The sequence below is a fragment of the Cucumis melo genome, chromosome 1, assembly GCF_025177605.1.
Source record: "Cucumis melo cultivar AY chromosome 1, USDA_Cmelo_AY_1.0, whole genome shotgun sequence".
Classification (NCBI taxonomy): domain Eukaryota; kingdom Viridiplantae; phylum Streptophyta; class Magnoliopsida; order Cucurbitales; family Cucurbitaceae; genus Cucumis; species Cucumis melo.
The window spans coordinates 567,631-591,446 of record NC_066857.1 but is presented as its reverse complement, the minus strand read 5'-3'; the positions used below and the strand labels follow the sequence as shown (position 1 = coordinate 591,446).

At 32.8% G+C, this 23,816-nt stretch overlaps 3 protein-coding genes and 1 pseudogene across 5 annotated transcripts; all 4 read right to left on the bottom strand.

The window, feature by feature from the left end:
- Positions 1–3,093: 3,093 nt before the first annotated feature.
- LOC103495260 (leucine-rich repeat extensin-like protein 3) lies at positions 3,094–6,260 on the bottom strand. Of its 3 annotated transcripts, none has more exons than XM_008456755.3 (8): positions 5,903–6,260; positions 5,605–5,717; positions 5,379–5,483; positions 5,145–5,271; positions 4,941–5,012; positions 3,822–3,867; positions 3,398–3,710; positions 3,094–3,309 (listed from the first exon to the last, which is right to left on the bottom strand). In XM_008456755.3, the coding sequence occupies exons 2-8, from the start codon at positions 5,645–5,647 to the stop codon at positions 3,272–3,274; spliced, it is 744 nt and encodes a 247-aa protein (XP_008454977.1). In that variant the 5' UTR covers positions 5,648–5,717; positions 5,903–6,260; the 3' UTR covers positions 3,094–3,271. The 3 variants fall into 3 exon arrangements, with proteins under 3 accessions (XP_008454977.1, XP_008454978.1, XP_016901753.1); XM_008456756.3 differs by having other exon boundaries at positions 5,979–6,179; XM_017046264.2 differs by having other exon boundaries at positions 5,605–6,260.
- A 1,742-nt stretch (positions 6,261–8,002) lies between these two features.
- Positions 8,003–14,344, bottom strand: LOC103495258 (phosphatidylinositol 3,4,5-trisphosphate 3-phosphatase and protein-tyrosine-phosphatase PTEN2A). Its single transcript, XM_008456753.3, has 13 exons — positions 14,179–14,344; positions 13,252–13,745; positions 12,604–12,705; positions 12,460–12,516; positions 12,221–12,286; positions 11,611–11,787; positions 11,409–11,495; positions 11,258–11,322; positions 11,090–11,166; positions 10,806–10,852; positions 9,118–9,248; positions 8,951–9,020; positions 8,003–8,864 (listed from the first exon to the last, which is right to left on the bottom strand). Exons 2-13 carry the CDS (start codon positions 13,690–13,692, stop codon positions 8,346–8,348), a joined length of 1,839 nt encoding a protein of 612 aa, XP_008454975.1. The 5' UTR covers positions 13,693–13,745; positions 14,179–14,344; the 3' UTR covers positions 8,003–8,345.
- Positions 9,816–9,885, bottom strand: LOC127144348 (U6atac minor spliceosomal RNA; annotated as a pseudogene).
- A 2,329-nt stretch (positions 14,345–16,673) lies between the features above and the next one.
- On the bottom strand, positions 16,674–19,599 carry LOC103495259 (low-temperature-induced cysteine proteinase-like). Its single transcript, XM_008456754.3, has 5 exons — positions 18,865–19,599; positions 18,181–18,416; positions 17,958–18,098; positions 17,184–17,636; positions 16,674–17,074 (listed from the first exon to the last, which is right to left on the bottom strand). The coding sequence occupies exons 1-5, from the start codon at positions 19,376–19,378 to the stop codon at positions 16,976–16,978; spliced, it is 1,443 nt and encodes a 480-aa protein (XP_008454976.1). The 5' UTR covers positions 19,379–19,599; the 3' UTR covers positions 16,674–16,975.
- Between the last annotated feature and the right edge of the window lie 4,217 nt (positions 19,600–23,816).

Below are 23,816 nucleotides of genomic sequence, written 5' to 3'. Positions count from 1 at the left end.
TTACTTACCTATCAAATTTGTGGATTTAGAGAGAATTTTAACTAAATTTTTAATATATTTAGCCGGTGAAATAATATAAATTGTTGTAGGATTCCTACAACGTGCAAACATACAAGTGCGTACGTATACAAGCCAAGTTTTATTACAGTGATTTGACTTTGAGTATTGTCACATTAGGTCAATCATTGAAATATCATTGTTTCTTTTCAACCCATTTTACCAAAAACTAAACATGAAAATCTCGTTGTTTAATTTATATCACTTTTACTCTTAACTAAAGAATGCACGAAGAGACAATTTTGAAACCAAACTTATAGTTGAAAAGATACAATTTTTTATCGAACAAAACTTCGTATTGAACATGCAACAATTTCCGAGCAAAAGAGTTACATAACTAATAAACTTTTTTTAATTTCAAGTTTAGATAATCCCATATTAATTTTTAGAACCAACTTTCTAATTTATTTGTGACAAATTAATATAATATATAACATTAGAAAACTCTCTTTAATTTCCTCAAAATAAGAAAGAGCTACAAACTAGATGTTAAAGATAAAAATTAAAACTTTCACTTTTATATGATTTTAAAATAATAATCTTTGTTAATTAATAATGAGTTTGGTGAAAAGATTTGGATTCCAACAAACCCTAAGCTATCCTTCTTAGTTCCTAAAAAAAACAAATCTACGTTTTCAGTAGATCAGTTCATAAATAACCAAACCTATAAACTCTAAATTCATCTCTTTCTATTTATTTCAATGATTGTCAAAACAATAATAATAATAATAATGATAATAATTGCATGAATTGTTTTTAATTCAATCTTTATTTTTATTTTTTTAAGAATTGAAAAAAAAAATATTATTACATATGATTGGAGAGTTAAAAAGGAAAAATGAAAAAAGGTAATAGATATGAAGAGATCTTTTTTTCTGTGTACGTAGAGATTTGCTTAAGTCCTCTGTGCTCTCAGCTTTCCTTTGACATTCAATGACTCTCTTTCTCTCTCTCTCTCTCTCTCTCTCTTCCAATTTTATTTTACATTTCAGCCCTTTTTCTTTTAATCATTCAAATTATTTCTCTCACTTTTCTCTTTTCAAACATCTCTCTTTATATTAGCTTTCACGTTCGAAGGTAGGAAACCGAAATGAGATCATAAAACACGAAAACAATAAAAAAGAAGGTTGGACCGAAAAATACGAGAACAAATAAGTTTAGCATTTGAGTGGTACTAAATTGTATGACAGAATCATCGGGTTGTACCTTTTAAAACGCTCAATCCAATCGTATGCTTTGGATTACATATTATAAATCTCCAAATTAAACAACACCCTTAAGTATCATTAATTCTATTTCTCTTTTTCTTTCAAATATATACTTCATTGAACTTTATGAATTTTCGATACAATATATTAGATAACGTTAAATTTCCATCTCGAAACTTGATTAGGGATAAGATGATCACGAATACCCGGAAGCTACTTTATCTTATAAATAAAATACAAGGTCAGTTCATTTTCTAAACCTACAAACATTACTATGAAAAAGAAAACTTTTGACATCATCCAAATTGAGTTTAATTATGTGTGTGTGCATATAATATATATACATAGACTCCATGTTTATTCTTAAAGAATTGCATATAGGGAAAACCCCAAATGAAAACAGCTGTAAAACATCTTTAATTAATTAAGTTATGCATGTGAAATTAAAGTTGGGGAAAAAAGGTGTCATATTAACTGCAAAAGAAAAAAAAATTCCTATAATTTTTCTAATGTCAAATGCTACTAATCCAAAATCACCTAACCAAGTTGTCTTCCAATGCTATCATTAATTAAAGAACATTGAAGAAAATAATAATTTAGCACATAAAAATTGTTTAAAAATTTGTGCAACCTATGATACTTTTAAATATATTATTTTTTTCAAAATTAATGTTAAATAGATATGAGTCCAAATTAGCACATTCTATTTTTAGAGAGGATCAATTATTTAAACCATTTATATATTGATCTTTTCTGATTTTCTTTTCCCTATTTGATTGAGAAATATTTTAATGATTAGGTAATGATTCTCAAGCAATCACTATGTTAGAAGAGGGAAAAAAAATAAATAGTGAGCATATGAGGAGTTATTTAATTAATTAAAAGTTATTGGAGTGAAGCTAATAGAAAGGGAATATGAAGAGAGATTGTTTTGTAAGGATTGGATTAATTTCAATTCATAAGATTTTGTCAATTCTTTGTTGGAATGTTGTAATTAATTATAGACTGAGAGATTCTGTTGATGTTTGTATTTTTCATCTGAGATTGATTGTTGTGATATGGTCAAGCTGCCAAGAACAGAGATGAATTAAATAAAATTCTTCAGTTAACTATGATTCCTTTTAATTTAATTACATGTTTTTTGTTCATCTAAATGAGCTCAAGGAAATTAATTAAATTAAGTAAAGTCTTTTCCCTCTCCTTTTATCATATCACATGCCTATGGCTGAAAAAAATGCATATAATTAAAGTGATTCAAAAGAGAAAAAAGAAAACATAAATAGTAATTTGTTCGAATAGCTCCAAGAAAAAGTCCTTTCCTTTTGAACATTGGGTGAAATTATTTTATTTTATTTTGTATAAAATTTGAACTTGTTTCTGTTAGTCCTTTCGAGTCAAGTTGATGGTAGCTAGTCAACATATGAGAATGATTATATAGTAATTAACTTGTGTCAAAATGAGAACAAACGAACGAGATAACAAAACTAAACTTGTAACTTATCTTCAATAGTGAAAGATAAACGATGTTGATTACCATTCTTCTCTTTTCCCCATATTAGATGATTTACAAGTACTAAAACAATGAAAAGAAGAGAAATTTGTGTAGAAGTTTCAAAGCTCAGCCTAGCTTTCTGTAGAATCCAAGTACACCATGGATAGGCTTTTACATCTACCTCTCTTCTCTTCAGACTTCTCAATTATATTTCCTCCCAATTTCTCTTTTGACTATATTCCCATCTCTGTAACTTTATTTACTTTTAAATGAATGAGTTTATAATTGTTGTCCTTTTTTCTACACTAAGCTGAATTTGAATAGTGAAAACAAATCAAAAGAACAGCAACCTCAATATATTACTGTCAAATCCCTGTCTTTACAAATTACACCAAACAAAAAAGGACTATGAAGAAAAAAAAAACCCATTAGCATAGAAGTCTACAGCCAGACTAAAAGAACGTGGAGCTCTATACAACTTATGAAATGATCATTCAGAGCCAACCTTGCGACTTCAATACTGAGGTGGGGGATAAACTCCAGGGTAAGGACCTGAGCAACAATACACATAAACAAGCTAAGTTTTGGTTCCATTGTGATTTCATATAATGATGATACTTCGAATTAGACATGTATTTACCTGGAGGATAGAAAGGTGAGGCTTGTGGAGGTGGTGGGTAAGGATTGGGAGGATAAGCCGAGGGAGGTGGGGGGTACGATGTGGGAGGATACCCAGGGGGGTATGGGGAGGAATACATGGATGTTTGATATGTTCCGGAGCTGGGTGGGTAAGAAGGATAGGGAGATTGGAATGATGCATAGGGTGTAGCATTAGGAGGAGGGTACGCTGTGGGGTGTGCCGGTGGCGGTGGCATCGTAGCGTACGCAGGGACTTGGGGTGGAGTAGGTGCATGAAATGGTGGTGCTGAGGGCGCAAAACTTGATGTAGGTCTCTGTAATCAAAACAGATAGGTCATCCCTTTGCTTATGAATGCTATACAAATAGAAACAGTAGTGAACTGTTTTTGACCAGTAACTAAAGCTATGATACGAACTCCACTTACATTGGCATTTGCGAAATGTAGTATCAGTCGTACTTCCCCAGCATGTCTACACAACAAGATGAAAGTGACAATTAAAAATTTGAGATTTTGGACTAATGGGAAATGATGTTATTTGATGATGCTTGTCAAAATATCATATCACAATGATAACGAAAACAGAACATTGAAATTCCCAGATGATCCAGACAAATCACAGATAACAAAGTGAATCTCAAGCAGAAGATTTGTTATCATTCAAAACCTAACAAAAAAAGAAATCAAACCTTCTAGGGGTTTCTTGTCAAATGAAGACATGAATCTATATGGGTCCATGGGAGCGATTTCACCATAAGACAGGCTGGGTAATGGAAAGGGGGACGGTGATAGGCTCGAATCAAGGGTGTATGTAGACGTGGGTTTGTGAATGGTGGGGTGGGGGGACACGTGTGAGGGAATATTGCTAGTTGGGGTATTGGGGGAGAGATCATCTTTTCGCTCAATTACTGTAACAGTTCTCTATATGAGATTTTGGAGGGGTTGGGGACTGCTCGAATTCTCACTTTGTTGATAAATGAATTGAGGCCAAGGCCTATCAGATGGCTGTGCCAAACTCGATAGTTCTACGATAAGATTATCCTAACCTTAAAGCATAGAAGATCCAAGAAACGCAATGCCCACAAAATGTTTGCAAAGCATTGCTATCAGAACATACGCCTTTTCTTATTGAGAAACTACATCTATAAATAAGGTGGAGAAAAACTACAACACCCATATTCATTGTGATTATGACCAATGATAGACTTAATTGCAAGAAAATACTTTGAGCAAGAATTCAAGGGACCATAGATGGATTATTTTCAAAACAATTTTCTGCTTGTATTCCAAAAATTTTCTCCCAAACTATGGTCTAGTGATTCGTAATGTAACTAATGTTCAAATTAACTTACACCTTATGTTCTTTGACAGAAGATAGAAGTTCAACTGTTTTAGAAATAAGCCCTTCAAAACTATTTTATAAACATAACATTCGATCCAAAAGCAAAACTTTGAGCCACAAGTTGCATGCATGTCAAAGCTTCTAACATGGTTATAAAAGGGAAGTTTTTTATCAAACAAATTCTTAGTCGTATCATACAATACCTGCCAGTTTTAGTTTGAAGTGACCATGAGCTATCATCATACCCTTCTGCTAGAACTTTAGCCAATTGGATTCTATAAAACAGAAAATTCAAGAACTCAATACCCCAGATGGAAAATCTTTAACAATAGGTTAGCTAAACAAGATGGCAAGATTGACCAACCACACATCAAAAGCCAAAAGGAAAATAGAAACATATATCTTACTTTCCATTGCCAATAAAGTCATCATAAGTAACTGTATTGCTATTCCAAACTGTGACAATAATCTCTCTTAGCCCTTCAATAAGAGAAAAAACAAATTTCTCTTGGAATGTTGGATTTCTACCACCATCTATACAATGCCAAATAATTTTACATTCAGTTTAACATCATCCTCTCAGATCTAAACAAATTACACCAAGACCAAAAAAACAGAACAAGGAACATCAAAAATCAAACCTGTGCAAGTGGTGGTACGAAACTTTGTACTACCATATTCAAGACACACGTAAGGATCCTGCCTTGAAATCCATTCTGTATCTTTCAACTTTGTGCATCCAATAACTAACCCAAAACAACAAAAGAAACAAAACCCAGATAAGAAATCAACTACTTTTTCCTTATTGATCACAAAAAATAATTAAAAATCAAAGCCAGTTTCAAAAAGCAGAACTAAAGAACATACCGGTGACTTCAAGAGGTTGACCCTGAATGCTATATGTCGACATGGAAGAATCAAAATGCGAGATGGGTATAATTCTAAAGTCGACTTGGCCCTTCAAAAACTTTTACCCTTTTCTGAAGAGACCCAGAACAGAATATTCACAGGAGATGTCGAACACAGCCCACAAAACAAAAAACTGAATCAAATTGAAGAACCAGAATAGAATATTCAAAAGGGTCTTGTAACCCACAAAATAAAAAAACAAAAAAAAAACAACCAAATCGAATTGAGGATTAAAGATAAAAGGAGAGAATTTTACTTTGTATATAAAGTAGAGAAGGCGGCGTGGTGTGTTGTTCGTGGAAGGAAACAGAGAGAAGAGATGTAGAAGGAACCTGAGAAATGGTTGGGGGTAAAGGAAGAAGAAATGGAGCCCCGTCAGAAACTTCTCTCGCAATTATATTGCCGCGTCTTCCATTTCAGGAATTTTTCAACTTTGCATCGGTCTCTCTTTCTTATTTAGGATTAGAAAAGAACATTTTTTTTTTCTCTTACAAATTTTAGTTTATTGTTATTCGAGTTCTCCATTTCCATTTGCAACTCCAAACTTCCAAATCAAAATTTAACCTTTTCTTTAAAAATACTACCTTTGCAATATTACTATTATTCAAAACCTTTAAAATAAACTGATTAAAATGTTGGATGAAAATAATAACCCAACTATGGCTTGTGACTTGGAAAAAAATTGAAACTTTAACACTCTTACATCATTATTTTAGCTCACCGTTCCACATGTCCTATGTCTAAATTTCTTGTCAAAATTGTAATGATATTCATAGTAGTTAGTAACATATCTAGAATAAAATGTAATTAAGAATTTTAGCACATTAATTTGAAATAAAATATAATGATATTCATGGTAGTTAGTAACATTAATTAAATCAATATACCTTTTTTTATTTTTTTTGCATAAAATATTGTATTGATTAGATAAAAAAATGTATACATCGTTTATAAATACGATAGTTCCATGTCACGTGTACATAGACTAAAAAACAAACGTGAAATTGAATGATTTGATATAAAGAAAATGACTTTGTTATAATAACTTAGTGAATAAGGCTTAAGGCTTAAGGGTCAACCAAAACCAAAAGAGGGGATTGACTCTTTCTTTCTCTATACTTTATCAAAAGGGATTATAATAAATATGTGCACAAATTAATTTCATACCATCAAATTTGTGCACTATTATTTAAAATAAAAATAAAAAATAATATATATCAAATAAGAGAACCGTAAAAAATAATAAAGTAGATAAAATATTTACACAAAAACTATATATAATACTAAAAAAATTGGATAATCTTTTATACGAATGTTGATGTTTCCACTTGTAAATATGATAGTTCAAATAAGATAGGTAATTGTATTTAGACTATAAAACAAATGTGGAATTTTGGACAATTTGATATAAAGAAAATGATTGAACAATTTGATATAAAGAAAATGACTTTATATTACTAATATTTTAAATAAATTTAATAATATAGTGAATTAAGGGTTAAGGGTCAACTAAAACCAAAACCAGTGATTGACTCTTTCTCTATACTTTATCACAAGTGATTATAATAAAATATGAATTTTATTAGCTTTTGTATTTGGCTCATGGATTTTAATATTCTAATCAGTCAATTCATCACAAAACCAAAATGAGACTTTTAACCCTATTTCTTAACTATTTTATTTGTTTTTTTTTTCTTAATATTAGGTTTGTTAGATCATTTCTATTTCAAATTCGAAAAACAAATTGTTTAACCATTACTTTATATATTTGCAAATTTGACTTGATATTTTAAAATATTGGTAAAAGATAAAACAAATCAAGAAATATAGGCCACGTATATCCCATAGTGTAACAAATCAGATGTAATATAAAAAGTTAACCTATTTGGTAGTGAGATATAGGCATCGGTTTCAAATTTGTAATCAAAATCAGTAATTTGATTGAGTAGCAAATGACGCTCATCCTAGTTAAATTACGTGTAAACATCATTATAGTTAACAAAATAAGTTAAAAGTAAGAAGACATTATGTTCATAGAATTTTATTACATTTTAATTGCAACTAAAAAATATGATGTTAAAAGTGGAATGGTTGATATTTGTATGTTTAATTTTCCAAAAGAAAAAATAAAAAATCAAATAGTTGCAAACAAGTCCTTAATTTAATTTTTTTTTCTTTGAAAATTAAGCCTACAAATATTTTCTCTATCTTTTAAGTTTCTTTGTTTTGGTGTATCAATGTTTTAAAAACCTAAATCAAAACTTAAAAAATCAAAGTAATGATAATTTGTTTTTATTTCTTAAATTTGGCAATTCAAGAAGCAGGATTTTTAATATTATAACAAAGAAAAAAGGGCTAAAACAATAAATCCATTTCATTTGTCCACATGGCCAAAGGCAATCAATCTACAAGATTCACGAGCTGATTCAGCATATTACAAGCCTAAATGACAAAGAAACAATGTCAAAACAGTCTTCATTCTGAACTTTATTGAACTCTATAAAACAGTATCGTCTTCAAAAGAAACTTAAAAATAACTTTTTTTTGACATGCTATCTCAATTCAACAATAAACCAGATAATGAGACAGACTTGAATTTACAATCCAAATGAATGAATCTTAAGGTTCACCTGAAGCACGGTTTTTATGTACAAACGGCTGGTCGTGGTTTGGGGCGAACAAACATTGTGTCTTCTCATTTACTCACTCTCATAGTCTTCGTCGTCGCCAAATGTGAAAACAGAAGCATCAGCAGCCATTGCCTTGAATTCACTTTCTGAATTTGGAACTTCTGGAAGAGAATCAGATCTTCCAACTCCGTCGCCTTTTCGTTCGCTGGCAGTAGCAGTCTGTTTAGCTCCACCATCTCCCAGGGAAACTTGCTTTGTTGCATGTGATAAACTCGCAACATCGTCTGATGAAGTCATACTCGTTTGAGATTTAGTTGTTGTATTGACAGCTGATCCTTCAACCCCTGTACCTGAAGTTGCCTCCTTCTTGCTCTTAGAAGAACCACCTTCTGATTCACTATCAGAAAATACATCATCTTTATCATTAGTTCCTGATTTTCTGTTTTGGTTTTCAGAAACTTCACTCCCATCAGCTGTAGGAGGCTTGGAGCCTGAGCTTTCATCCGACTTTTTGGTAGTGTTGTCCGTGTTGGGCGACGTATCTACTAGAACAACCTCCACCTGAAACCCAGGGGAAGGTAGTTTCCTCTGCAAAAAGCAAAATTTAAAATGTTAAACATAGGACGACTCCTAATAAATATAATAAGCTCTACTTCGGCAACTTCAGTACTCACCTTGTCGAACCCATCAAGATCGTTTGTGTACAGCATTTTCCGATTTTCAGTCATGGTTGTGTTTAGCCAACTGAAAACAAAACAGACCAGGTAAATTCAACAATAGAATCCCTTATTTTAAGAAACCTAAGAAGCTGATGCTGGGGAGTGAGGATTCGGATCATTACCAATAGAAATCTCCCTGGCGGTCGTGGAAATGAACCTTGAAGTCCCCACACAACTCAGCTAGACCAGGCTCCCCAGGCAAGGCGAAGACCATTATCCCCTTCTTTGGTGCAGTAAACCAAAAATCTTCTGGCTACAGATATTAACTACGTTAGTGAGGCTTGCAAAGGACTATATTACAGTTGCAAGCCATAATATGAAAGGCAAAAAGTTCTTAAAGTTTTTTTATTTTGGAGAGGGCAAGCATGAGCATGAGAAAACAGTATCAGTATGTATATCATGAGAAATAGCAAAAAGAAGTATCATTTTTTTACAATGATCACTAATTAGAAAGGCCTTATTCTTTAACATTTTCTTAAATGGTATTCCTAAGTTACAGTGACAGAAGTACAAGGATGAGCCGTATTACACTAGTATAACATACATGGAAAGAAAAACCAAAGGAGGTAAATAGATTGACATTGTTATTTTACAAACCATAAAGTACGAACTCCAAGTCTCGATGTGCTCTCATGGAGACAGCATCTTGTGAACAAAATGAAACACGAGCCAATGTTAAAAGTTTGTGTCTTCGTCAAAGCCCCTAAGTGTTAAGAGGAGTCCAGCCTATTCGTAAAACATGGAGCATTTTCTTCAATCCATCAATGATTGTAGTACCCTCTTATCAGAATATAGCCTTTCCACCACCTATCTTAACCTAAAAAAATCATATTCTATTGATTTGACCACCCTGTCAAGGGAGATGCCAACCATCGCTCCTTTAACAAGACTTAACACAAAACAACCATATCTTATTCACTCCTTTGGATCCAGATATAGGTTTAACAAGATTTGTTCACTGGAAAAAGAACCCCACACCATGTGATAACGTATCTGATGTTGACTCTAAGATAAGTTTGAGTGGTGTGGAATCAGTAATTCAGCCAGTGGATCTCGGTATCGAGGCTGATGTTCTCAGAAAGTTTTTTTTCTGCAGCTCTTAACTTACTATTTCAAGGTTGAAACAAGAAGACTCCTATTCTTTCATCCATACTGCCCAATTTTCTCCCTTGATAGAACCAGAGGTCGAGTTTTGGTGAAATTCTTTGGCTTGAGAAAGAATGTGTAGTGGTTTGGCTTTGCAACGTTTCACTTAGTTTCCTATGAGGTTATTCAATTGCCTCGCAATACTACTTTCCCGGTGATGGTTTTTCTATAGCTTCTTTTTATGAAATAGCTATTCCTGAAAAGATGAAGAAAAGATTTGGCTTAAAGTTTGGAGTTCGATGGAATTAAGTTATTTGGTATTGGGAACCTTTCTCATTTTGTTGCAACAGGTTGCTTGTAGTTCTAAAAGGTTTTTGTTTATTGGAATTTTCTGATCAGTTATTGGTTTTCTTTGGAAGATTTGGAATAGCTACTGGATTTCAGTGTTTGATGAAGGCCTTACCATCATTCATTTACAGGCTCTCCAGACTCCAAAGACTTTCATACGAAGAGTAATAAATTTTCTTTGTTCTTTAAATGTATATTTATTTTCATGGTTAATCTTATAAGTTGTATTGCTTTTTCCTCCCTTCCGGAGTTCAAATCCCTTAAACCTTATTCTTTTTCATTATATCAAAGAGTATTTATTTCGTGTCAAAAATATATGAATGCAATTGAGGCTATTCTCACTCCCCCCTACTTTGGAAAATAATCAAATACATACCGAGAGACTCTTGGTTCTTGGATGCACTTTAGTGGAGAACAGAACACCTGCCAATGAGGAAAGGCATTAGACCGAGCTATCAGCATAATTTAGATTCTAGATATTCTAAACCCTAATGATAGTTTCAATCTATGCTTAAAGACGAGATTTAAAATCAAAATTAATCCTACAAAGTGACGAATATAGTGAAAAACAAAGAAAACAAAGTCAAGGACAAATATGACACCATAAACTATTTATCAGAATAATGAACTTCTTGGTTTAAAGGAGAGTCGGAGACGTACCATTATGGTCAGATACAGTAATGGAAGGCCTGATCCAATATGGGCATCTGTGGAGACGAAAACCTCTAAGCACACACCTGTAGAAAATTTAATGTGAACATGCTAACTATAAACGAAAAAAGAGTAATTCAGAAATAGGAATGATACTAGAGTTGAAGCATCTAGTACCTGCGACTGGGAGGATTTTCTCCATTGAAGTATGTTAGAATACGCTCAAAATATTTGACATACCTCTAGAAAGAAAGAAAACGATAATATATAAGAAGCTTTAGACAAATTAAGACTAGATACAAAATTTTCTAAGGTCATTTTCACTTACAATCTGACTTGGTAATATCAGACCTTTGCCATCAAAACACCTTCTCTGGTTGTAGTATTCAATGGATTCTTCAGCGGTTGGAAAGAACTGCAAAAGAGGCAAGCCGGAAAAAATCAAGAGAACTGACAACCTAATTAAGGGATATTATGAACATTTTTTCACAACTTCCTTAATTAAGCAGATCTAGACAGCAAATCCAAACCTTCAAAAATAGAAGAAGACTGGAAATCATCAAGCCTGTCCTGGCCATTCCTGCCTTGCAATGAACAACCACTACATTTTCAATATCATCCTTCAGCCATGAATAGGCACTTTGGCAAAATGATATTATGAGTTGAACTGGGGGACAGTTGTGGTCATCAAAAGGAAAACAAGCCACCTGAAAAATCCCAGAATACCACCCACGTCAAATTTTCACCTATCTAAAAGAAAATAAACAATCTAGGAAACAATCTCATTAAAAGAAAATGCAAGAGAATATCAATAACAAGGGTGCGCTTGGGAACCTTTCACAAAACCAAAAGAAAATTAAAATTAAAATTTTCAAAAAGAAAACAGCCTACAAATTGCATAAATGTACGTTAAAGTAAAGAACACGTGATTTATTCATAATATATTATAAAATTCAATCGTAGTGTGAACTGAGTTTTTGGCCGAGAGAACCCTGCTGGAACTTCCATTAGCAGTTTTCATGTTCAACAAACCTTATTTTACCGCTTGTAATGCTTCACAGGTTTCATTGTGAAAAGAATTTGAGACCCATCTCCATAAAAAACTCAGATTATTAATGATAATAAGAGATCATCACAAACCTTTCCTTCAAATAATGAAGCATCATATAGCCTCTCCGAACAAAGATTATATACTTTGTATTTTCCCTGCAGATGAAAATAAGAATACAAAACGTGAAAACATGAAATGGAAAATTTACGATGCATATCAATCGTGGAAAGATGATCATCTCACAACAGAGTCCACAGTTAAAACATGAAAGATCTTGCAGAAAGTTTAAAACAGTAAAAAGGCATATCATAGACATTGCCATTCATACCTTGTGATGCGTTTCAAAAAACTTTATGACTTCTTCCATATGGTTCCTGTAGAAACCCTGCCTCACAAGTCACAACTATAAATACAAGAATATCGTTCATAAAAAGATAGTAAGTCAAGTCATACATGAGAAACAGTGAATCACCTCAACATATCCAAAAAACCCTGAGCTCATGTCACCAGCAGGAAAACCCATGGCAATGATATTTTCAGTAATATAAGTCATATCCAAATCAAATCCACCTTCCTGTAAAAGAAGGAACCAAATAATCATAATCATAATAATATAAAAGCAAGCACAAATCAAATGCAGGGAACACTTTAACCAGAACCATTATATCATAATTGTGTTAAACAAAAACAAACACACACCTAGTATTCCCATTACTCATGTTCACTGATAGAAAAGGCAGAAAAATGGGACATAACGAACACACTAGAAGTTTACGGATTACATACACATAGCATACTGAGTAGATAACGTTATTAGACATATGACAGCCGATTTTAGTCCAACAGATATAACCGCTGCTTGAGGTCCAAAATTAGTATTTTCTAATTTCATTAAAATAATTAGAATGCCAAAAAGCAATTATGAACTTTATGCAATCACATCACTACTCCATGAAAACTGCAAACATAAAAACCTATCTTCCTCTGATTCTAAAAAAACTTAGGTTCAGTCGTATGTAGTGTAAATCTCAATATTTACAGTCATAAGAAAACTGTAACTGTGTATAAAAACTTATAAAATGGTCAAATACGAAAGAAGCTAATGGTATGGGCAACAAACCTGGTATCTTCGCTTATTTTGGGAGACAACATGACGAGCTTTAACTTGAACAGCCTTTACAGCACTCTTTGAAGAGTCAACCAACCCTTTTGTAATTGATCCCACAAAACTGGGTTGGGCAGGTTTGGAATTTCCATCTGGGGAATCACTAGGTGCAGGAGATTTTGGAGATAAGTTCAAACCCAAGCCACTAGTGAAACGTGCAAAAGCTGACTTCCCAGCATTTTCAGTCGCTCCATCTTGTGAAGATGACTGTGGTTGAGAAATTTTCAAGTTTTTGGCCCATGAAGTTAAGCCACTAGGAGATAACTTAGATGGTGCATCACGGGCTACATTATTCATTCCAGGTGTAACAGGAGCCTGAGGGTGTACTTCTGGTGGTTTAGTTTCCGAGGAATTAACAGTAGGTGATATTGGGGAATCAGTAGAATTTGGATCCATTATATAGAAATAGTGTCAAGAACCCCACATACGCATTACCCCTTCAGAAGAATCTAAATATCGAAACAGCAGGAAAACTGACCATTAGAACATAGAAGACAAAAGGAGCATTTAAAAATGATCATCTTGGAGACTGTCAAAGGCAAAAATGCTCAAAAAGATAACAAGCATAAAAATGCCATCCAATTCAAAGAAAGCAGGAACATTTCCTATGATAAATTTCATGTCATTTCCAGAAAGAGAGAAATAGAGTCACAATTAAGCTACCCAGCAGTCATCATTACCCAAAACAACAAACAACCCTTTATTTTAAAAAAAAAAAAAATTAAGATTAGAATTCAGAGAGTAATAACGAAAAGGGGGACGAACCCATCAACAATATCATCTAAAGATCCAAGAGAATTAAAAACACTAAGAGAGTGAATTAAGTAAAACACTGAAATGAACCCATTAGAATCCAGCAATAAGAACGCAATCTTATCTTACCCAGAGATAGCTGAACAAATCAAGGCGAAAAAGGGTGCGAAATTTTCAAGGAAGGGTGTGGATTTAGGGTTTGGAAGGTGGGAGGAGGGAACAGAGAGAGGGAGCTAGAGCGGTGAAACTGGAAATCGCCGTGGTTTTGAAGGAATGGGCGAAAGGGTCATTTCGTTCTCGACACGGTCCCGCAGTCAATGCATCGAGTAATCGGACGGTGTAGAAGAATTGTTGTTGGAATACAAGGAAAACCGTTGGATTGAATTACTTATTATTTTAACCGTCGATAACTTTGACTTTTTGGCGTTTTGTTTTGTTTTCATCTTTGCAAATTTTTATTTTATTCTTTTTTTAGGCTCTTCGGTTATGTATTTACTTTTCATTTACACTTTTATGTTACGATTTAATCATAATCTGCCTTTTCAATAGTTTCTTGTTTTTGTAACCTTTTGCTTCCATGCACATGTTTACGTCTTCAACTAATTTCTCACTATTTTTGAAAGGTATCTATACTTAGTCTCATTAATTATTACGCGTGAACTTCCTTCCATGTTTTAATTTTGTATCATCGATCTCTCAAATTCATAATAGAAATAAATTGTTCTAAAAGAAGGGTTATAGTTAGTACCTCCTCATGGTCTAAACAAATCGGACATTGTGAAATTTTCCACATCAATAATAGATCGTAAACCTTAGAGGCATTCATGAAGGCTCTCTCCATTATACTTCCTCTACTTCCAAAGTTTCAAAGAATGTTATTGAATATTGTTAATGCATTCATCTTATGCTTTATGGTGAAAATTGTAGTATTCTATAATACATTTTAGCCGACTCATTAGGCAAATACATAGCCAAGTTGCATTCTACAAAAGTCAAGTGATCATATCGTACATTTCAACAAGAATAGGGTATCATTGTATTAACACCAATATTAGTTTGGGAAACTAACTTAGCAATCTTTACCTCTACGTATACTTGAAGGTTAGGTCATATAACAATCATAGTAGGGCAACTTATTTTAACAGATTCTTTCTTTTCAATGAAATTGAGTGAATGCAAATACTTTGTTTACAATGAACCCTACAAGATTAATGGTCTATTTGTGGCGATTTTGTGGAGCAACTGCAGTAGTTTTAAAGCATCGAGTGATATGTCGCAACAATTAACAAACCGTTAGTAGAGAATGTATTAAGAGTGTCTATTGCAACAGTTTTATCAACGTTGGAATTGGCTTCAAAATTTGCTTCAATAGGTACTTAATTACATCAAAATATGGCATTATTCTAACAACTGTTGTTTCATGTGCAACAATTTTGTAGCTGTTGCAATTATGATTTCAATGGCAATAGGTCTTTAAATAATATAGCAACAATCAAATATATAGCCCTTCTAATTTGGATTGATTAAAAAAAATAATCAGACCACCTTATAAACGTTGTAGTGTGATATATGATTCCAATGATTTGTTATCATTCAACAGTTTTTCATCTACAAAGATATCTTTTTTCCCCTTTATTGCAGCAGTCATAGCAACCTTGCTATTTCACAACAATTTGTACTGTAAACATCAGTTGTTATAGTCTACTTCCCAACAAACTTATTATAATTAGAAAGCTTTTCTATCTACACATCCATGAATAGACACCTATGAAACATTGTGGTGTTGTGCAATGCCAAACTTAGTGCTAAAACACAAGAGTAGGAAAATGAGTTAGGGTCTACACAGGGACAGATTCTAGACATAAGCGACAACCAAGAGCTTTGGAGGATTTGACAATCGAGGTGATTGTTTGAAGGATATTATGAGAGCTCGTGTACATGAGTTAAGACCTCACCTTGCTACTCTTTCAATTCCTTCTTTAATCTTTTTCTTTGTATTTTAGATAGCATTATGAACCGTCAATATTTGTATCGTACCACATGAGTTGTTGAATTTCTTAGTTCTCAAAGAGTTTTGATTTTGTTATGGATGGTTTCTTGGATTGTTTAAGCAATTCTCATTTTAGCATGTGATGCTCTCAAATGCTATTCGAACTTCTAGTAATTGTTTAATTGAAATTTATCTAATGTCTTATTGAAAGAGAGGGCAATAGATATATTAACTTTGATAAGTTTGATTGCTATTCATTTATGAACGATAGCGCGATGGAGTTTAGTGATGAAAGTGAAATTCAATATAACTCGGTGGTAATTGAACATATCTTTTTCAAATTCTTTTTTTAGAATCATAAAAAATTAGAATCAAACATGTTCAAGTTAACATTTTTTTTTTTTTTGTTATAATGTTATAAGTAAAATTTCAAAATTCAAGTGAAACTATGGAAGGAAGAAAAACCTTTTTTTCTTGCTTGTTTGTTTTATTTTTTATTTGATTTAAATTTAAATGTAAAGAAATTTAAAATAATATTAAATAATAAAGTTTAAAAGAAAAAAACAATAATTTCTTTTATAAGTTTTTAAAATTTCAAAAGAGATCCACCACATCATCCAAGACCTACTAAGAATTGATGAATATAAATATACACAATTTATCTTCAAAGCACATGAGATGGAAGTTTGCTACAAATTTTCAGCAGAGGAAACTTTATATACAAAGCCACCATCAATACTTGAAAGAGCAATGGGAATAATATATCATAATCAAAGTTCAATACTTTAAAGGAAAATAATAAGCCCCACAATATCAAAGATCAATAAATGGGGACATCAACCTTTTTCCACTTCTTAATAACTTTTCTATACTATGGACCTGTGTTCAAATGGTCGATTATTTCACTGACGACACCGACCACCATTGCCAAACCTCTCAAGCACCAACGAACAACTTCCCAAGCTTTTGAATCCGCTTTGTCTGATTTGCAGGAAGGCGCTTCAGCAGATTGACGCCCATCAAGCTGTCTTTGCTCTGTGTTTCATCCATTTACAATGATTAGATTATATCAAACATGAACTTGAATGACAAAGAACTCGTTGAAGAATGAGCATTGGTTAGAAAACTATGTGATGTGACGTACCGCTCGGCAAGTTCCTGCCTCAAGGTCACAAACGGGATATTCATGTGGGCAGCAACTGTAATGGTCATCACAGCAGGTTGCGGACTCGAGGGGGCAGCATCCCCAAGCAAAGCAGGTGCTTCCATACTGATAGATACAGCAGCAGGTACTTCCTTCATCGCACGAGAAGTATTCGTCGCATTCAGTTGGAGGGTTGACAGGAGATGGGGGAGAAGCAGAAGGTTTTGGAGGGTTTGATCCGGATTTGATGGGGTATGAAGGCTCTACTGCAATACCACACTTGCCTGTGGTACTGTTGGCCACATTTCTCTCCAACCTGATATAACCATTCTCTCCCCAGTCTTTACCCCATGAATTCCTCACAATCCAATAATCTGTACCGTTGTCGGTTCCATATCCAACAGCAACAACACCATGATCTAGATTGGTTCCGCAACGGCCAGTGAAGACACCCTGAATTGATGCATAAGCACATATTGTATTTAAAACACACAAAACACCTTATATGATGCATAAGGACAAAGTGTTTGAAATAGCTAACATTTCCCATGCCTAAATGGTGGATCAATACAGATTATCTTTGTCATTAAGACACGCAAACACAACAGATTAAACTCGAATATTGATTCCCAAACCAGAATGATGAATTAACACACAACAAAATATGTTCGAATAAGCTTCCAAAACAGATACCACCATTAGAAAGCCAGAGAAGTCAAAACCTTAGCTTTGTGAAACAACATTCAGGAAATTGCTCAAAGTTGAAGAGATTACCGATTGGTAAAGTTGGAAGGCTCTGCCACCAGCTTCAATTGCAACACTAACTGGTTGATTTGCTACAGCCTTTTTCAAGGAGCTCTCATCATTCTCAGGAACATCTTCATATCCATCTATGGTTACAACCTTGGCATTTTTCTTTGGACAAAACATTAAAAACCAGTCAAATTACGATAAATGGTAAGATAAATGAATCAAGTGAAGTTGATTGGGGACAAACCCGATTGGGATCGCAAGCGCCATCTCGTCCCTTGTAAGGGTAATCTTCGTCGGTGTCAATTCCACCATTGTCAATGATGAACTGGAAAGCATAGTCCATAAGACCACCATTGCAACCCATGTTAAATGATTTGTCACAATCCACAAGTTCCTGCTCTGACAGAGAGATCAATTCGCCAGTGACAATTTGGTTTATTCCTTCCACTGCAGCAACTGTTGAGAAAGCCCAACAGCTCCCTTCATTCCAAAAATAACCCAATTACGTCAATCGCCATCCATCAAAAGCCATTACTAAAACAATCCTTCGAGATAAAAGGTTACTTGGAAAACAAGTTTTGAGCGGAAAGTTTCTAATACGTTTTCTGATGTTATCGATGGCCATCAACAAATCATCAGAGATGAAGCGAAGCTAATTATAACACATACAAGTTACGATCAAGGTTGAGTATTGACAAATATCTAATGAATCTATTTGTGAGAAATGTTACCTATAAATATGGATCTCATAACAAATTTCCTGGGAAAATCAGCAACGACCCAAACACAATAGTCAAAATATCAAAGACCAAATGAGAAAACGAAAAGAAAACACAAAATCCAAGCATCATTCTCATGGGATCAATTCAACAAAAAAAATAAAAAGTTTAAAAAAAAAAGGAGAAAAAAAAATAAAAAGAAAACTCACCACACTGTCCTTGATCTTTAACATTAGCAACAGCGCCCTTTTTTCTCCAATCGACATCATCCGGAAGATCATCACCGAGCGCCGCCGCGTACCTTCCGCTCTTGGCGGCGGATAAGCTAGGCTTCCGGGAGAATCGGCCACCCAAAAACCTTGCCCGATATTCCTCATTGGTAAGATCAGCAAAACGGGTTAATCCAACTTTATACGTCCGCGATTCCCGGTTATGTTCATCAATAAACATGAGATTATCCTTAAAAATCTCAAACCGTCTCTCCTTCTCACCAAGAGCATTGTAGGCTTTTCCATGATGGACCAACCAGGACTCGTACAAAGCGGCAACTTCCTCGTCGGTACGTTGATGGGCATCGGAATGGGGAATTTCAGGGATACCCAAGTGGTGTTTAGCGTTTTCATCAATGATGGAGAAGGTGGATGAATGGGAAGCGGATGAAAAAGGGGAAAGACAGAGGAAAAGGGCAAGAAAAGCGAAGAAAATGGGTGAAGAAATCGCCATGTTTTGTGGGATTTGGGAGAGAAGAAGAAATGGGTATGAAGGAAAAAGTGAAGGGGGGATTGGAGAATTTAAATAGGGAAGTGGAGAAGAAGAAATGGGATTTGGGAAAAAGAAGTCCACAAATTACAGAGAATATTTGCTATTTCGAATCCGTTTGAAAAACTCCATCTTTCCGCCGTTGCTGTGTGGGCTCTCCATAAAGATTCTAAATTTAAATTTTTGGCCAAATACAAAAACAAAAGATGAAATTAAATTACAAAAATAAAAAAGACCAAATAATTGATGGATTATAATTTAATTTAGTTAGTTGTTGATTAGTCCCAAAAGAGATAATTGCTTTAAATGAGGAGTGATCAAGAGACATAACAAAAAAAGAAAAACAAAAAAGCTCTCACCATCTATTCTTCATCCAGTAATCTCTAAATTTGGGATGAAATTTATTAAATGAACTGTTAATTACTAACTTTAAAATCTATTTTCATTTTTAAGTATCATTTTAAATTTTTCTTTTAACACAAAAAATCCAATCTTATTGTTATTTTGATAAGTGTGTGTATGTTTCTTTGCATCCAAATTTTATGTGTCCATGATCACCATTAGAATGGATAAAGAAAGAGTATAACCAAACTTTCATTGGAATTAGTCTACTTTTTTAGATTCGTCCAATTACTCATAATATGCTTTGACTAAGATTTTTTTTTTCTTTTTAATTTATTGAAATTAGTGATTTTTTTAAAAGAGAATTTTTCTGTTACTTTTTGATGTTAATGGATCCAAGTTTTTATTTTGTTTTAATTGAGTTTGGAAAACGCAAGTATGGATATGTTAGGTTTTGGAGTTCCAAATCAAAATCTATTTGATATTTTGTTAAATTATTAATTAAAGAAACAAATAGATAATTAACAAAATATGATACTAGATTCGTTTTTGAAAAAAATAATAATAAATTAGATAGAATGAAACCAAATATTCATAAACGATGATCGTGTTGGATATACCTTGAAGTAATTAACTCAAATAATAGAAGTTAGGTAGTAAGTTTAGGAATGGTATATGAATTTAAAAAGAGACGTATACACAATATTAGATTCATAGTTAGGTACCAATCATATTTTACATAGAATGATAACAAAATCTTTTGATTTGCTATTGATTTTAAGTCTCGTTTGATTTGTCATTTGTAATTTTGTTTTCGTTTCTATATTTTTAAGAACATAAAGGAAAAAGAAAAAACAATTAAAATGTGTTAGGTATACTTAATTTTAAAATTATTTTCAAAAATAACTTTAGAAATAGTAAATTTTCAAAAACGATGATAATCTGTTGTTTTCTTTGTTTTTGAATTTTGTTTTCCGGTTCGAAATATATTATTGTATTTTCATATTTCACAACCAAATACAAATTTGGAAAAATTGCATAAACCACCTCCGAAGTATGAGTTTATGTTTGAAATGGACCAAAACCAACCAAGTTTCTTAGAAAAGGGGGAGAGGAAGAAGAAGAAGAAGAAATATGGAGGGATGGTGAATGGAGAAAGAAAAGAAGTAAGAAAAAAAAAACAAATAAAAGATAATCTTTATTTTCGTCTATTCATTTTAAAACATTCGATTATAATCAAAATATAAGAGAATCGATCAAATAGAAAGTTTAAAGAGTGTAATCGTAACCACCTTGATTTATACATTTTTTTTTCTTAAAATTTTAAATTAGAACCAAAGGCCAAATAAGGATTTGACCATAGAATTATTTATAAAGCAAATTGATTGTCAAACAAAGGATCGGAGTTATAATAAAGGTTGGAAACAAAATCCTACATGGCTCTAACCTAAACGAGTAGGAATAGTGATATTTTTGTCCTCTCATAGTTTCATATTCGTTTGAATACTCTTTCATTTATATTTTTCTTTTTAAACAAAAGTTATATTACTCAAAATATGTTTGAATTTAATAAAACGAGTTAATTTTAGATTAAAAAAAAGAGAGAGATGGGATAATAGTCCCTTTGTCACACATTGCATAGGTTACGTAGTTGAAGAAAAAAGGGTATAAATAAATACGTCATTCTCCTTTACCTTTTTGCATAATTTGGGTTGGAGAAAAAGTTTAGTCTCATATTGCTTAGGTAACAAATTCAAGAAGAAAGAAAAATAAATAAATTCCTATAAATATATAACACATTATTCTCCTCCTTTATACATATTTCTTATATTTTATTGAACACGCAACGTTCGTAATTGGAATTTACGTCCTACTTTTCTATACCTATTGCGCTATTAAATATAAATTTTCGATATTTTTAATATGACTTCGTTTTATACCAATGTAAAAACGGTTTGAAGTTGAACGGAATGCAAATTCCTTGACATAAGTAGTCGAATTATGCTCATTTTGACTTAGACCAGAAATTAAATAGAGATGTAATGCAATAATTGAGATGATTTTTTTTTATTTAGAAGAAAAGATGATAGGTACCAAATTAAGGGAAGTGCCAAAAACAAATGAAGGATGGATGGGATAAGACGTGAGGAATGGGGTAACAAAAAAGGGCACAATAAATTATACCAAACAAAGGATATCCTAACTTCGGTTCAATGAGACATTATTTTGGGTTTCTAATTGGAGAATTGGAATTAGGGATACCAATTTTCACATGAAAATTATTATATCCAACGTCGTTAAGTTTTGTAATTAGTAAACATTGAAAGGTATATAAATATATGAATTTTAAAAACTATATTACTAAAAAAAAAACTCAAAACTTTAGGGTAAAAAACCATCATTTAAGTGAGGGTTTGAGATAGTTAGAATTATTATTTATAATTTAAGGTATTACTTAAAGATGAAGTTATTAAAAAAAAAATCTCCACTTGAAATAGATATTAGATAGAGATAAAATGTGACTTTTTTTTTTTTTTTTAAAAAAAAAGGTTTTCCTTTTATTCACATTAGTTAGAAATTAAATGTTATTTTAGATTTTGAAGAAATAAGTATAGATTAGTTAGAGATGATAAAATGTGATTTTACTAAGGTCTATTGACATTAGATTATAGTATAGGATTGATACACTCATATGTCTTACTTCAACATCTTAAATATATATATATAGTCAATTAGTAATGTAATATTGTAATTCATTTTCATTCATTCTTTTTAACCTTCGACATAATCATGATCACTCCATAAACTACAATCTTATGTATTTAATTTTTTAAAACAAAATATTTAAATCTTGAGATCCCTCGGGTGCTTTTCGTTATTCAATTTTTTTTTGTATGAGATAAACAAATTAAACTCAAATGGTTAACGAGGAATCAAAAAAGAAAAAAATAGAGAAAATAGGGAAGTGTTAGTTTGTAGATTGAAGTAGAGAGAAAAAATGAAAGAAGTAAGAGCGTGAGCTGCATAAATTGAGCAAGTTAGTGTTGAGGCCACACACTTGAACCCGAACCTAAGATAGAATTGAAATGAAAGAGGTTTATTAGTGGCAAGAGAGGAAGTCGCCAAAAAGAATGAAATGGGAGACCAACCATGCGAGAGCACACCTTGAGGGAGCTAGCCGCCCTTGATACAACTCAAGAGCCCCTATGTGTCCTATATCTCGAGTCTATAATCTCATTTGAGTTAAAAATAGGTTTAATTTAGTTACTTCTTGTTTTTCATGGTTGTTCAGGTGAGGATCCGTATAAACATTCGAAAGAATTCCATTGTGTGCAACGGGATGCAACCACATGGAGTAATCCAGAAGCACTTGAACTTAACGATATTCATCATCTCATTGAGTTATGATGCCAAAGACTAGTTATAAATCTTAAAGAAAATTTGATTGGTTCTTTGTGGATCCATCCGTTGCTACCCTAATACTATGAAATTAGGGTGGAAAACAAAAAATCATTTGATAAATTTTGGTTGATCAAGTTGGACAAAACTTCAAAAGAAAAATAATGTAATCTAGCAATCAGTCAAGCATTACTTTCGTTGATGTCAAAATTTGGACTAAAGAAAACACACTTGGCAACGATAAATTTGTAATTTGGGAAAGAATGTGACCTGCAAGTGCGGCTTGTTGCATAGAAAGCATATATGTGTAGCAAGTAGATAATTTGAATATTAGAATGAACTTATGTACTTTCATAGAGGGTAGTGATGATGTATTTGTTATAGAATCTAATTTTGAGTATTCTTATCTGAGTTTCGATTATCTTCCGAACTAAATGGATCAAGACATGCATCTGCCATGCATCATTCTTAAAATTTTGAGGCTCGAAGCCAAAGAGGTTAGTTTAGAATTGTAACTAAAACTATCTTCTTCCCTCGAATATGTCATGGTGCACTTCATTTATCAAACGAAGAGGGTCCACCTCAACCTCATTCTTAGTCGAGGTCAAGGCCATTTCATTCCATCAGCCCAAGTTTTTGTCAAATTATTATGGTTTTCTTG

What these genes read in the sequence shown, in the direction of transcription:
- LOC103495260 (XM_017046264.2), bottom strand. Translation starts at nt 5,647, where the DNA reads ATGTCGACATATAGCATTCAGGGTCAACCTCTTGAAGTCACCG. An exon ending in CTTCAAACTAAAACTGGCAG is followed by an intron (nt 3,868 to 4,940) that starts GTATTGTATGAT and finishes CTTGTTGTGTAG; the next exon opens with ACATGCTGGGGAAGTACGAC. An exon ending in CTCACCTTTCTATCCTCCAG is followed by an intron (nt 3,310 to 3,397) that starts GTAAATACATGT and finishes ATTGTTGCTCAG; the next exon opens with GTCCTTACCCTGGAGTTTAT.
- LOC103495258 (XM_008456753.3), bottom strand. Translation starts at nt 13,692, where the DNA reads ATGGATCCAAATTCTACTGATTCCCCAATATCACCTACTGTTAATTCC. An exon ending in AAAATAAGCGAAGATACCAG is followed by an intron (nt 12,706 to 13,251) that starts GTTTGTTGCCCA and finishes CTTCTTTTACAG; the next exon opens with GAAGGTGGATTTGATTTGGA. An exon ending in TTTTTGAAACGCATCACAAG is followed by an intron (nt 12,287 to 12,459) that starts GTATGAATGGCA and finishes TTTCATCTGCAG; the next exon opens with GGAAAATACAAAGTATATAA.
- LOC103495259 (XM_008456754.3), bottom strand. Translation starts at nt 19,378, where the DNA reads ATGGCGATTTCTTCACCCATTTTCTTCGCTTTTCTTGCCCTTTTCCTC. An exon ending in TAAAGATCAAGGACAGTGTG is followed by an intron (nt 18,417 to 18,864) that starts GTGAGTTTTCTT and finishes TTTGGAATGAAG; the next exon opens with GGAGCTGTTGGGCTTTCTCA. An exon ending in CCTTCCAACTTTACCAATCG is followed by an intron (nt 17,637 to 17,957) that starts GTAATCTCTTCA and finishes GCATCAATTCAG; the next exon opens with GGTGTCTTCACTGGCCGTTG.